Source organism: Jaculus jaculus, chromosome 4 (genome assembly GCF_020740685.1).
Source record: "Jaculus jaculus isolate mJacJac1 chromosome 4, mJacJac1.mat.Y.cur, whole genome shotgun sequence".
Lineage (NCBI taxonomy): Eukaryota > Metazoa > Chordata > Mammalia > Rodentia > Dipodidae > Jaculus > Jaculus jaculus.
The window spans coordinates 43,904,810-43,920,025 of record NC_059105.1 but is presented as its reverse complement, the minus strand read 5'-3'; the positions used below and the strand labels follow the sequence as shown (position 1 = coordinate 43,920,025).

General features: G+C 39.5%; 1 protein-coding gene across 3 annotated transcripts in view; it reads right to left on the bottom strand.

Moving 5' to 3' along the window:
• The window catches only part of Hecw2 (HECT, C2 and WW domain containing E3 ubiquitin protein ligase 2), a 397,209-nt gene that overhangs the window by 243,950 nt on the left and 138,043 nt on the right, over window positions 1–15,216 (bottom strand). For 2 of the 3 annotated variants that reach the window (XM_045146802.1, XM_045146800.1), the window contains exon 2: window positions 4,227–4,553. In XM_045146802.1, the coding sequence (XP_045002737.1) occupies window positions 4,227–4,518 (292 nt within the window). In that variant the 5' untranslated portion in view covers window positions 4,519–4,553. Of the gene's footprint in view, window positions 1–4,226; window positions 4,554–8,939; window positions 8,959–15,216 lie in introns of those variants that run through there. The other variant, XM_045146801.1, reaches the window with a different exon arrangement.

The window sequence follows — 15,216 nt, the reverse complement described above, 5'->3', positions numbered from 1 at the left end:
AAACTATCAGAATTGCCCTACATATTCTCCATGAAGCAGTTACACATTGAAGCAACAGACCACTCATTCTTTACTCTTCCTTTAAAAGCAAATGTTAAGAAATCTTCCTTTCCCATTTTCATCTAACTGTGCTACTGTCTCAGGATACTAATGGTGACTTAAACAATGAGGGGAATAATTCTCATGGACTTTGGAGGGTCAGTATACTCTGGATCATTCTGCTCTACCATCCTTCCAGACTGATGTCTCCAGGTTCCTCATGGATATAGCAGCTCAAGATATCACATCCTTTCACCAGAGCCTCAAGGGGGGAAAAAAAAATAAAACCAGGAACTTTAAAAGATTCTGTCTTCATGAAGCTCTGAAGCTCTGGTTTTTTCATTGGAAGACAAAGCTTTCCCAAAGTCTTCACAGATCTCAAAGGCCAGAACTGAGGCACATGCCCGTTCCTGGGCCATTCATAGATTATCATAGTGTTAAACCTCTTTTGAACTGGGGGAGGATACACCAAAAGTTGAGGACTCACTAGATACCCTTCTCATCCTATCAGGACTCTATCTTGGCTGCAGGAAAATAAAGAACAGGAAATGGCTATCCCATTCTAACAACCCAAAGTTGAGGAAGGAACCTCTGCTTCAGGTTATAAAGAAAGACTTGATGCCCCACTACCTTTTTTGAGGTAAGTAACTGAAATGTTAGGTAGCAGTGTTTATCAGACATGGATAATTGGCAATATAAGACTATAATCAAGAAAAAGGAGAATTTATGATATGACTCCATGATTGTCCAGCTCTCAGGCAGTGTTGTCAGAGAAGAAAGAGGAGCAAGGGTTCATGGCAGTTCTGTGAGCATTACAGGCAGAGATCAGAGTTGGCACCAACTAAACTGACTAGTATGCCCAGGCCAGGAAAATGGAAAGAGCTATGAATGGATAAAAACCAAAAGTCTACACGGAGATCTCCTGTAAATCTTTAGCAAAGGTCAGAACTATAAATGCTCAAAAACAACAGGGAATTTGGAGGAAGGATGTTGCTACAGAGATAAGAGTGCAGATGTACAAAATGCCTAGCAGTTCAGGAGAAAACTGGAGCCATAACCCAGCCAGGTGAGGAGACCTGGTACACAGTCTGAGCACCTAGCTAACACATCTGCATCTGAAATGCCACTAGGAAATACATCTAATGTCCTAACGCAATGCCTACTCTAACTCTGTGTCATCAAAGCCCAAATCTAAGACCTTCCCCAAGCCATGAGGTGGACCAATCTTAGAGACTAATTTCTACCAAACTACAAATAATGGAAAACTACAATAGACTTTCTATTGGCCCAACAGAATATAAAAGAAAACCTACATAAATTTAAGAAAATAAATGCCAACAAGAATAAAGGGCATTGTCTCAAAGAACTCATAATTGTTACACATAGCCTCCTCTGTGTCTAGTGTAAAATCCAAGATTGTTAGATGTGCAAAGAAACACAAGAACAAGAAACAGGAGAAATAAAACAACTAATAGAAAGTGACCCTGAGATAGCCCATTTGTTGACATTGAAAACAGACATTAATGCAGTTACTGAAAGAACTGAATGAAACAAAAATAATCTGAATGAATTAGTATATAAGAAATGTCAATTAGAGCTGGGTGTGGTGGTACACGCCTTTGATCCCAGTACTTGGGAGGCAGAGGTAGCAAGATCACCATGAGTGCAAGGCCACCCTGAGACTACATAGTGAATTCCAGGTCAGCCTGGGCTTAAGCAAGACCCTATCTCGAAAACCAAAGGAAAAAAGAAATGTCAAAATTACAAAACAATGAAAAGTCCAGAAATTAAAAGTCAGTTAATTGTAAATTTAAAATCTGATAGGTGTAAATAACAACAGAATTAAAACTAAAAGGGAAGAGATAGTAAACTTGAAACAAGATAAGTAAAAAAACATGAAATTTAAATATCAAAGGTAAAATAGATGAAAGAAAAATGAATTATGCCTAAGTACTTTGTAGAACATGAAATAATCTATAGCAAAGGCATAATTGTAGTCTCAGAAAAAGTAAATACAGTTAGAAAAATATTTGAAAGCAATGGTAAAAAATTTTCAAAAGATATCCATTTAAAAATTTTCCCTTTCTTCTGCGTGAGAATGAAAATACTTAGTAGCAGAGGCCAGTAAGTTAAAAAGGAGACATAAAGGGAAGAGAAAGGAAGGGAGGAGAGTACTTAATAGGTTGATATTGTATATATGTATGTACAATGATTGTGATGGGGAGGTAATATGATGTAGAATGGAATTTCAAATGGGAAAGTGTGGGGGGAGGAGGGAGGGAATTACCATGGGATATTTTTTTATAATCATGGAAAATGCTAATAAAAATTTTTAAAAAAAATTTGCCCTTTCTAGCTATATACTCTTGGGTTAACTTAAGACTTACAACTCTGATATATATTTCTTCCTCTAAAATGTAAATATGAGAATGCTGAAATTCTGTGGCTTTGATACAAAGGATAATATTACATTAAAACTAATACTTACTTCTTAAATCCCATAAAAGCTGTAAGACCTTTTGTGAGTATAGTAATGCAAACATAAAATTTTTAAATCATGTGTCTTCCTCACTTTGAATACATAAAATGCACCAACGGGAAATGTTGAACTTTGAAGAATTTATGCCCTTTTGTTTGTGTTACCATAAAAGGAAAAAGTAATACCAATTCATTGAACTTTTTGCCATTTTATATTTCTTACTAGTCAACATGAGTTACCTAAGTGCAGGCTGGGGAGACAGCTCAGTGATTAATAGCCCTGGTTAAAACTTCACAAGCCTGTTAATCAGACTTCATATCCTCAGAACCCAGGTAAAGCAAGACACAGGGGCACACACATGTGTAATCCCAAACACACCAATGATAGAAATGACAGGCAGAGAAGAATCTTCAACATCATGGGCCAGCAAATCTATCATTCGCAATAGCAAACAACAAGAGACCCTGCCTCAAAGTGGAAGGCAAGGACCAACATTCTGAAGATGTTATCTGACCACATGCACCCCATGACATACCCATATACCCACACATCATACACATATGTACATACACACAATACTATACACACATATATACACATATGTACACATACATAAATACACGCACACAAACACACAAATACGCATACATACTCAGCACAAAAGAAAGGAGCTACATGAGTAAATATCAATCAACATTTTAGTCTCAAAGCACACAAGTTTCAGTGGATTTAACATCTTAACAAAAACCTTGGTTTTGTTGGTTTTTGAAGCAAACCAAGGTTTCTCAAAGTGGTTCTAATGTTGTTTGAAGGAAGACAGTTCTCGAGGAAACTGCCGAACTGAGCAGCTGCAGCCCAGCCGCGCATCCATCCCTCTACCCAGCTGCAGCCGCTCAGATGTCTCCAGACACCACCAAGTGTCCTCTAGGGGGCAAAGTCGCCCCTGCCTAAGAAACACTTAGACATAAGGGACAAAAACAGGATATTTTTTTTTTCTTAATTTATTCATTTTAAGAAATAAAAATAGATGCTCGGCTTGTAATTTACACTGAAAGCAAAAATCTCTTTCTAATAAAAATATCAGTTGTTTAATTTTGAAAAGTTTGTCCACTCACAGAAAATGTTCTCCGTCTTTGGAGACCGTTAGATTTTATTATCAGGTTGTGTTTAGATTTTTCTTTGTGGTTAATTGGTAGGTTTTGACTTTACTTTCAAATAAAGTCAACTTTCACTTTCTGGGATGCTTTATTCATCACCTATTCACCTATGAGTAATCGATAAAAAATTAGTTAAACAGAGCTGGAACTAATAAATAGCAACTGTTTTCTGAGAAACAAAAGAGATAGCTTAGCCTGCAGATTGTGTTTACTGAAATTCACCCTTTAGAAAATACAAAATGGTTTTATATCAGGTTAACAGTGTACATAACTATTGATAATCACCTCTTTCCACAAGACTACGGAGTAAGGACAATGGGAGTTTTAGGAAGAAAATACTGAAATATCTACAAATAGTTAACTTGGTAGAAACACAATACAATGCATATAAGCAAAGCCATTGCTTCCTCTCCCCTAGGGAAGAAAGAACATTCCCAGAGTCATCAGTGTCTACACATTTTTTTTGCCATAAGAAATTAAAGAATGTTACAATGTCTGTCTGAGTAAACATCTTCGCCCTGAGTACACACAAGTCCCTTTCCTGTACTCACCTATGTGATAAAGTCCAATCCAATCGCTGGGGTCCACCTCCTCCTTAATGTCCCAGAAGATAATGAGGTGCTGGGCTTGCCCCAGTGTGTACTCATACATGCTGGCAGTCAGGCTGGAACGGCTCTCGGAAGTCACCAGGTCCGTGTCACTGTTGGCTCGCTGCAGGGTCATGTTCTCAGGCATGGCGCTCTGGGCGGCCAGGCTCTGGAGGTTCTCCGGGCTCAGAGTGTACCGCATCTGAGGGTTTCGACGCCGCACGAAAAGCAGATGCTCCCGAGCCGAGCTAGCCATCCTGTCTGCCTCCCAGAAGTTGGCTTCCTACAAGCCTGCAACAGATAGACAAGCATAAGACTTCAGTGCTACAATGTGAGGAATTAGGATTAAGCTTCTGAGACATGAAGCTTTGGGAGTTTATTAAAGCCTAAGCATGTACGATAATCGGCTGTCAAAATAAACCGTGTTATTTGACCGCCAACCAATGATGTCAGAAACAACTTCTGCAGACTGCAGCCATGTGATGGCAAAGCTGCCACACACCTGTGACCCTCTGTTTCACTTAGCACAGCTTTTCCCAGAAATTAAGGAACAGGGCATTTTTTTTAAATCATCCCTTCCTTTTAGGTTTATACTAATCCAAATGCTCCACTATCCCTTTCTCCTTTTTCTAGCTCACACATATTATTTATTTCCTGTTGCAATTAAATTTTCAAACAGCAAGACAGATTGTTTAGACACAGGTTAAATACAAGTAAAATATGTCCCTGAGTAGGCTTAGTTTTCTAAGCAAGAGAATATAACACACTGACATCATTTTCAGGAGCTTGCTGAAATGTTACCAGTGAACTGAAATATAAGGACATCACACATGAAATTGCAACACCCCAAGCCATCCCTCCTATTTCACTTTGTTCCTCTGTAACAGTTAAGATCTGATGTAGCGCATGGTTCACTTATTTTGCTATTGCCTGTTTCCCCAATAATGATGTAAGTTTCACAAAAGCAGTGACTTTCATGTTTGCTCTCCACAGTCTACAGCGACATCTGGAACACAGTAGGTATGATAAATGTGTGTCAACTGAAGAGATGAAGGGATGTAATAAGCTTTCCAAGTCTCATTTCTGAGCCTGCCTCTTGCCATTCTGAATTTTCCCCACCTCCAGATAATAAAGTTATTTCCTTTGGTTCCCATTTGACCTCTACTTAAAGTAACAGAGACCTACCTACAGCTTTACTTACTCGCTGGCTGTCTCATCCAACAATACTGCCAGACACCGACAAGAGACTCTTTCCAAGACCTCTGTAACCAGGACCTCTGAGCTTCTCTCTCCCAACTTCCCATTTGCCCAAGGGTCCTGCTCCTTCAGAGAGCTCCTACTGGCTTTACATACAGTGAGTCCAGTTCTCTCCTACACTGCCCCTTTAAGAACTACATAGTCCACTGGTGTGTTCTTAGGCCTTAGCATTTCTTCTGTATCCTTAGTGTGCATCAGCACCTTGTATATATTTCATTTACAGCCAAACTATTCAGCCCTGGGATGCTACTGTGAAATTTCACTTGAAAACAAACTAGCTACAGTGAAATACTTACAGGGCAGCTAACAGCCTTGGTGACTGAGAGTCTGAAAAGAGGGAAAGGGGGGATAAGGCTCCCTAATTAGTCCCACTTCTCCCCTTCACACTTTGGGTAAAGTGGGCATTTCCATTAAGACAGTTACTGTACTTGAAAATACAGTTATCTAAGTAATTTCTACCATAAAGGTAATTTCATACTTTTAGCCCTTTCTCTTAAATTAAAATATTTGGATTGGTATAAATCCTATATGAAGAGGATAGAAATTGAAATGAGCAAGCAAACCAATTTTCCTGGTTTAATGATATTAAGTACCATATCTTCCTTTATACAGTTAACACCTTTGTTTCCAAACTTGGTCTCTGTCAGCAATTCTGGCATTATTGTATACCTATAATGCTGGACAATGCCTACCCTACTAAGCCTAAAACATAGATCATGTCCTCATCTATTTTCATGTTGTGGATTTCAGCAAGCCATTATTTCTTTATAGACTCAGTGACTCAAGTGCCAAATCAGCTTCAGCAAGAACTATAAATAATTAACTCCTAACACATTGCTGTCAGATGGAAAATGCACACTGTATATAATAAATCCATTTTCCTGAAAGAAATAGGCCAGAACCTCTATAACTTAAAACCACAACAAAAGAACTATTGACAATTATTCTGCTCTAGAAAAAAGTGAATAAAAAAAAAACATGTGTGTACACCTGAGCAGCTTATTTAACGTGACCTCTATCTAAACAGAGAGGTAGGCTCACATTGTGCATCACGGATGGCACACCAAAGCCCATTCCTGGATATTGGTCATGCCTGTATTATTTATTTATTCTGTTATCTCTGTAAGTTTATTTTAACTGTCCCATTTTCCCACTGTCAAAGAGGAATGTAACAACTGCCTCTAAGACTTTGCAGAGAACTAAATTAATCAGTACAGAGAAATCATTTAAAACTACCTGGCATATGGGCTAGAGAGATGGCTTAGTGGTTAAGAAGCTTGCCTGCAAAGCCTAAGAACTCATGTTCAAATCTACAGGTCCCACATAAACCAGATGCACAGTGATACAAGCACACAATGTCACACCTGAAAACCACTGAGTAGGGCCTCCAATGGAAAGGGGGCAGGGAAGAGGGAAAAGAGGGTACCAACACATGATGATCCCTATGATGTATGCTGATATAATAATAAGAGATTTTCTAAAAATTCATCTGCAGGGCTGGAGAGAGGGTTCCATGGTTAAGATGCTTGCTTGCAAAGTCTAATGACATGAGTTCAATTCCCAAAAACCCATGTAAAGCACAAAGTGGTGTATGTACCTAGAATTTGTTTATAGTGGACAGAGGCCCTGGTGCATCCATTCTCTCTCTCCTCCTCTCTCTCCAAATAAATAAATATCTTTAAAATTCATCTATGAAAACATCCTATCTGCAAGCAACACCAAAAATCAACGTGGCCTAACAAATGCATCATAGACACAATAAATGCTGTGGGCCATCAAGAAATTATTGTGAGGTTGGAGAGACGGTTTAGTGGTTAAGGTGTGCATGTGCAAATGATGGTGCACACATCCGAAGTTCAACTGCAGTGGCTGGAGGCCTTGCATGCCAATTCTCTCACTCTCCCTCTCTCTCTCTCTCTCTGATAAAAAATTTAAAAAAGAAATGATTGTGATGTAATATCCATAAGTCATTTTCCATTTTCCAAAGTACTTTCATACCATAGTCTAAAGTGAGACCACAGAATATTGTGAATTAGGATTGAGGGCTAAAGAAAAGGCTTAGTGGTTAAGGCATTTGCCTGCAAAGCCGAAGTACCTTGGTTCGATCCCCCAGGATGCATGTAAGTCAAATACACAGAGTGGCGCATGCATCTGAAGTTCATTTGCAGTGACTAGAGGCTCTGATGTGCACATCCTCTCTCTCCTCTCTCAAATAAATAAATATTTAAAAAAAAAGATTGAGAGTACCATTGTCTCTGTTTTCAGATGAGGAAATTGAGGACTGTGGGACAAAAAAGTAGCTGAAGAAGACAGAATATTTTAAGTGGGCTATCAAGGATTGGAGGAGAAGAGATCACGTATGAAGAGTATTCTGACTAGAGGCACAGAAATGGAGTCGCTTCCAAAGAAGATAGGGGAAGGAATAAAGAACAGAGGTTCCACAGAATGCTGTGAAAGGGAAGAAAAACCACAAAAGAACCCAAGTAGAAGTGTCTAGAGTGGGAAGCCCTGCTGGTTCTAGCACTAGGCATGGTGAACTCAGACTTGACACTGAGAGACTGATGGCCCTAGGGTGATGACTCCAAGCTCCCCCCACAAACTAAAGAGATCCTGGGAGTCAAAGAAGGAGCCTCCCAGAGCAGCGTCACACTTGAGATTAACATCAGTCATAGCATTTGAAACCTAGAAAATTAGTGACCTTAGGGAAAATCGTTTTTCAGAATAGTGAAAGCCCATTGTTGTTGAGGTTTGAGGAAGGGGTCTGGGAAAATAAATGGTTACAGAGTTCAGACTCTTTCCCCCAAAAGAATAAATCACAGTAAAGAGAAGGAAGCACAAGTTAGAGAAAAGAAAGTATGGACTGAGACAGTGTTGGGTTGGTTTTGCTTTAGGATGAGGGAGAGGTAACTGGGAAGGAGTAGGGTCAAAACACATTGTATACATGTATAAAAGCGTCAAAATTCTTTTAAAACATTATTAAGTATAATTAATATGTGCTAATAATAGTCATTAAAATAAAAAATTACTAACATCAAAACTAAGAACTCAGGAAGAACTTGTTGCATAAACAAAAACAGAGACAAGGGCCAGTAAAGAAAGAATATGTATGAGGTAAGAAAGAGAGGAAATATGAGATGAAGCAGGATTATTAAGCAAGAAAAAAGACTGGAATATATATATGAAGGACTAGTCCAAACAAGCACTGTCCAATATAAATGGAATTCAACCTATATATTTAATTTTAAATTTTCTGGAAGCTACCTCAAAAGCATAAATTAAGAGAAATGAAGGTCTGCCTCTCCTGACAATGCTGAGGTAGGTTTCCATGGCCCTTGGGTATACGCTATGAGAAATCAGTGATGGCCTCAGCCTACAGATAGAGGCAAGAACAGGCTGGTGCTGCCTTTGTAAGGACTTTACCCATCTCAAGCTCCCTCCTCTTCCAGTGCAGTGATGCACACAAGTATCATCAGGGTGCCTTCTCAGCTCTCCAGCAGACTGCAGAACCACATGTGGGATGGCCTCCAGAGAACTTTGCTCTTCGGCGCATATTTCCCTCCACAGTGGTTTGCATGGTGTCCGATGCAGTAGTAGAAACACTGTAACTGCTGTAAGAGGTGAGGCAAATGAGAACAGGTGATGAAGGAAGGCCAGAAGTCTGACAGGCTGATTACTACAGGACAGATGAGTCTTACACATGACGACAAAAATACTTTAATTGGAACATATAGCACATAAAACTAGATGACTATAAGAAAAATTACTGACTTCTAATGAGGCTGAAAAACTTCCATACATTTTAATGAGCCAAATTATGTTAAGATTAAATTTGTAGAAATTGGATTCCTGCTGACAAATTCAATATACCATAAAATTTATATTTAAATTAATAGATTAAAATCTATTCAGAGAAATCTATTTGGCTTATAAATAAAATTAAATATTTATTTTGGCCTCAAATGCTACACTGTAAAAATTAGAAAATACCATGACCCTAAATAATCATTTTAAAAATTTAAAACCTTACTAAAATGCAAGGCTATTTTAGCTGATTGTAATAGGGAAAAACTTCCACACTCTATGTACTTACTTATCCATTACCTCTTGATTCCATGTTTTTACTTAGGGAAAGGATCCAGTATAAACTAGGAGCTCACCTTTTGTAATGGCAAGTCATTCTATCATAATGCATGGAAAATGAGATTAGACGAGATCTGGAATCTAAGTATTAGTGCTCCTTCTCTACTGGGAAAGTGGTGCCTCACTCTGCCTTCTGGAGGTACAAGGGCATTGGTGGTAGTCAGACTGAGAACTAGAGAGACCCTACAGTTACCTCCCCAGACACAAGCCAGTGTGCCTGAGTCAGGGCCCATTTCCACAACTTCTCCCTTTTCACGCAGGAGAGTTTCTATTAGGTTTCTGTTTCTGTTTGAAGGAATCTGCCATAATACTGAACATATGCCTTACTGTTTAGTACATAAACCTTAGACTGTGGGTGAAACAAGAAGGGAGGAGTTAGAGTAGACCTATAAATCATGATTCAGAAAGCAGCAGGGAAATAAAACTGAGAAGAAAGATGGTGTGGATTACGTATGGGGGACATTCTTCCCCCACCCTGAGAAGTCAGTTTGAGGGTTAGGGAAAATGGAAGAGACAGCAACCAGGACTATGACATCAGAGAACATACTAATCTATCATAATCCAGACTCCAATCCAAATCTACTGATCATAGCCCACCCACAGAGTATGGCCTAAACATTAGATTTCTAACACATTTGCCAATTGATGCGGACTACGGGAAAGTCCAGAACAGGTGACCTAAGAATCCACTAGGTGACATCTATCCAGTAACAGATACTATCTCCCCAAGCACATGCAAATTTGTTCAACCAATTTAAAAACAGTCTCAGTCTTTCCAAAGAATTCTAAAATTCGATTTGCCATAAAATTACTTAAACTCGGTGAAAATTTAACATGAGATTTTAGTTACTTATTAAACATATGCATGGAATGTTACAGTATTATTTCAGCCAAGGAGTAAAACTGAAAACTGCTAAGGAAGAAAGCAAGACCAGGTAAGAGAGTCAGAGGTAAAGGTGACCATTCACCTCTGCTCAGATGTCAAATTTCTAATGTCCCATTCCAACCAGAGTCACTAGAATCACAGAACCATGCCATCTATCTATAAGGTAAACACCAGTGACACCCTGGTGATGAGAAATGAATGTTCATGCCACACGAAAGGTTAGTATCCATTAAGTACAACAGTGTCATTGTATACTCATGTTGGCCTTACTCCAGTAATGCAAATTCAGGACACACATACCCACAGCTCAATGATGCCCCAGCTCTGGGCTCTAACATAAGAAGTGCATGTGGCTTTTGAGTATTTCAAACATGGGTGATACAATTGAAAAATGTTGCAAGTATTAAAACAGACACCAGATTTTTAAAAATCTTTCATTAATAACTAAAGGTAAACTGTCATTAATAAGAGCTACACTGATTATACCCTAAAAGAATGTTTAGAAATAGTGAGTTCAATATTGTATTAAAATTAGATTCACATTTTTAATCTTTTTAATTTTTATTTATTTGAGACAGAGGAAGAGAAAGAAAAAAAGACAGAAATAGAGGGAGGGAGAGTCTAAGCACACCAGGTCTTCCTGCTGATGCAAATCAACTCCAGATAATGTGCCACTTTGTGCATTTGGCTTTACATGGTTACTAGGTAAGCAAGGCTCCTTTAACCACTTAGCCATTTCTCCAGACCCTTTTAAATCATTTTAATGTGGCTATTGTTAAAATAGATATACCCTAAACTATATCTCTATTAGGATAATGCTACACAAGCAATTCCAATTTAACACAAAGATAAAATTTAGGGTTTGATCTTAACACTTAGGGCAATGTCTAGGTTTTATTTTTGTAATGATTATTATTTTTTTTTTTTTTTGATACAAGGTCCTGCTATATAGCTCAGGAGAGCTTCAAGCTTGCTATGTGGCACAGGCAACCTTAGATTTCTGATATTTCTTCCTTAGCCTTTTATAGTTATATGTTTTACCATGCCAAGCTTAAAGCCAATTTTGTGAACATTGTTTTTTTTTCTTTTGTTGTGACCAGGTTCACTATCCTATCCAGGCTAACCTTAGATTTATAGTCTTCCTATCCTCGGGTCCTGGCATCATTGAATAGCTGGGATCATAAGCATTTGTCATGACACCAAACTAACCTGATTTCTTTTTTATTTCTAAGGGGAGAATTTATTATGAACCAAGGCTGGTAGGTAACTGTAGGTGCTCCTACCTCAGACTCTCTAATAATGAAATTATAGGTGCATGTGTGGCTCATGATTGCTTATTTATAAATCTTTATTTATTTCCATGTACGTGTGGTGGGGGGGGGGGAGGTCTCTTGCTGCTGCAAGCAAACCCTTGCCCTGCTTTACATGAGTGGCTGGGGAGTTGAACCCATGCCAGCAGACTTTGTAACATGGGCCTTTAACAGCTTAGCAACTCCCCAGCCCCTTGATTATAATCACACATTTATTTGATTATAAACAAATGAGGCTTTTTTTTGTAAAAATCTGACAAGTTAAAGATAATGGCCACTGCTGGGCATGGTGATGCATGTCTTTAATCCCAGTAGTCAGGAGGCAGAGGTAGGAGTATTGCTGTGAGTTCAAGGCCACCCTGAGACTCCATAGTGAATTCCAGGTCAGCCTGGGCTAGAGTGAGACCCTACCTAGAAAAACCAAAAAAAAAAAAAAAAAGATAATGCCCACCAATAGGAATATGACCTTTAATATTTGTTTAACATGTGACTAAGGGCAAAGTCACAAGGAAGGATTTCATCCTCTTCTGAGCTGGAAGGAAATGGATGGGCATGTAGCCTGTTAAAATAGGCTACTCTTCACCTGCATGGAGATTCATGGGGGCATTTCTGGGCAACACCTTCCTCCAAAAACAGTTCTGGGCTTTGTCTACACATGACCAACTGAATGATAGAACCCAAAGATATAAGGAAAATGCATGGCCCATTAAATTTAACCTGGCCTATTTTCAAAAGCATGGTTTATCAATGGCTGAAATTATTCTGATTTCTTCAAATCAATTCAGGGCTGGGAAACAAATGAGAGTTGCAGTAAAACTCTCTGACTAACATACGCAAGGCTGGTTTCAATCCCTAGCACCACACTAAAAAAAAGAAAGGGGGAGAGGGAGGGACGGAGGGAGGGAGAAAGGAAGGAAGGAAGGAAAGAAAGAAAGAAGAGATACAAAAGGGGAAGAAGGAAAAGGGAGGAGGAAGGGAACAGAGGGAAGTAGGAGAGGAGAGGGGTGGGAAGAAAAATATGAAGAGAGAAGAGAGACCAAGTCCCAGCAACAAATAGCAGTGAGAATTCATAATGAAATTGTGACTTATAGCAAACTTGTGTATTTTCAGGGAGGTATCCTTTTAATGGTAATTAGTTCTGTTTTAACTAATAGGCAATTAAACAAGACCTTCCTATGTACCCATTCTGCCTGAATAGACCCTGTAAACAAGTTCAGTCACTCACATAAGAAAGAAGGGATAGGCTGTGTTGCTCTTAAGGAAGCACTTCTAATTTCTGCATATGTGTATTCATGTGGGAGTAAGTGTGGGTAGAGGTCAGGAAAATAGAAAGGGGCCATGAGTGGTAGGGAAGGAATCTGAAGGGTCATAGCATGTGCTATGAAACTGGAAAGAATACTGAGAGGAAACTGGTACACATGGGGAGGAGAGACTGGTACACATGGGGAGGGGAGGCTGGTCCACATGGGGAGGGGAGGCTGGTCCACATGGGGAGGGGAGGCTGGTCCACATGGGGAGGGGAGGCTGGTACACATGGGGAGAGGAGGGTGGTACACATGGGGAGGGGAGACTGGTACACATGGGGAGGGGAGGCTGGTACACATGGGGAGGGGAGGGTGGTACACATGGGGAGGGGAGACTGGTACACATGGGGAGGGGAGGCTGGTACACCTGGGAAGGGGAGGCTGGTACACATGGGGAGGGGAGGCTGGTACACATGGGGAGGGGAGACTGGTACACATGGGGAGGGGAGGCTGGTACACATGGGGAGGGGAGGCTGGTCCACATGGGGAGGGGAGGCTGGTACACATGGGGAGGGGAGGGTGGTACACATGGGGAGGGGAGGGTGGTACACATGGGGAGGGGAAGCTGGTACACATGGGGAGGGGAGGCTGGTACACATGGGAAGCAGAGGCAAGAAGATGGAAAGCTAAGCGAGTGGGAGAGAAACAACCAAAACTATGTATGAAAATGTGCCAGAAGGAAATCTGTTACATTGCATGCTAATTAAAAATAAAGATAATTTTGAAAAAAAGGAAATAAACTTGTATTGTTTCAAGCTCTCTATCATCCAGGATTGGGGATTTTCTGCAAAAAAACAGTAATGACTCTCCTTTGACACCCCGAAATTTAGGTTCTCAGACTAGGGTAATGTGAATATCTGTCAGACAAGTCAATACTTCTAAAGAATATGGAACAATAAAAGAAGAAGAAGCCAAGTAAACTAGTTTTAAGTCCATGTACCAAATCTGGAAATGAACTTCAAAACCAGCGGAGTCAAACCCAGATAAGGCATGTGGTGGGAGGTCCACATCAGGCTAAGATGCAATCTAATGGAGGTCCCCACCGACGCTTTGATTGATGACATTTCTCATTGTTCATGATATTTGTTGATTTCAGGCACAGCTATAATGTAATCTTCTTTGATGTTCTATGATAGCATATATTTAATCTAGAAGTTCTGCTTTTAGATAAATGGAATTACAAGAGTCATGTTTAGGTCAGGTAACTGAGGCAACCCCAGGTGGGACCAGCAGTTCAGAGCCCATGTGAAGTTCATCATCCCCTCCTAATGGCAGTCCACCGAGATTCTTGGAGCAGATTGGGAGGATGGAATAATGAGTCTTAATAGTTGAAGCTTTAAAAACAAAATTGTGATGTGGAGCTTCATGATAAACTCCATGCAAGACTGCTTCACATTTGGGAAGCATAAAGCCAAATTAAAACTTGCCACTCTAATTTTATCACAAATTAAGAGTTGGGGGACAGGGAAAAGAAATATTTTTATAAGATGTATTCCCAATTATAAAAATAACACATGCTCACTCAAAAGAAGAAATGAGAAATGATAAAAAAAGAAATAAAATATCCATAAGGCCAGTGCCCAGAGATGACAGCCCACAGCATTTTGTTCTATAAATACATGCATAGCTATTTATACATAGATAGGATGAGATCACACTACAAATCAAAACTGTTTTTTAGTCTGATATTTTACACAAGTGTAAAGCATGTGTTCATATTAATAAACACAGCACATTGTGTCACCCTTCTTAATAGCCATTTAACATTTCATTGTGTGGTGCAGCACAATTTAGTTAAACAAGTCCCTCAAGATGTTTCTTCGGATGGGTGCTGCAAACACAGCCTCAAATATTCATGATTGCACAGTTGCTTCATGATTTCCTGAATTCAAGTTCTCAGAACTGGGTTATGGCAGGGCATGGTGGTCCATTCCTATAATCTTAGCCCTCAGGCAGCTGAAGCAGGAGGATTGTTGGGAGTTTCAGGTCAGTCTGAAGTACATAGTCTCAAAAAACAAAAGTAAATAAATACTTTTTTAAATAAAAAAGAGCTCTAA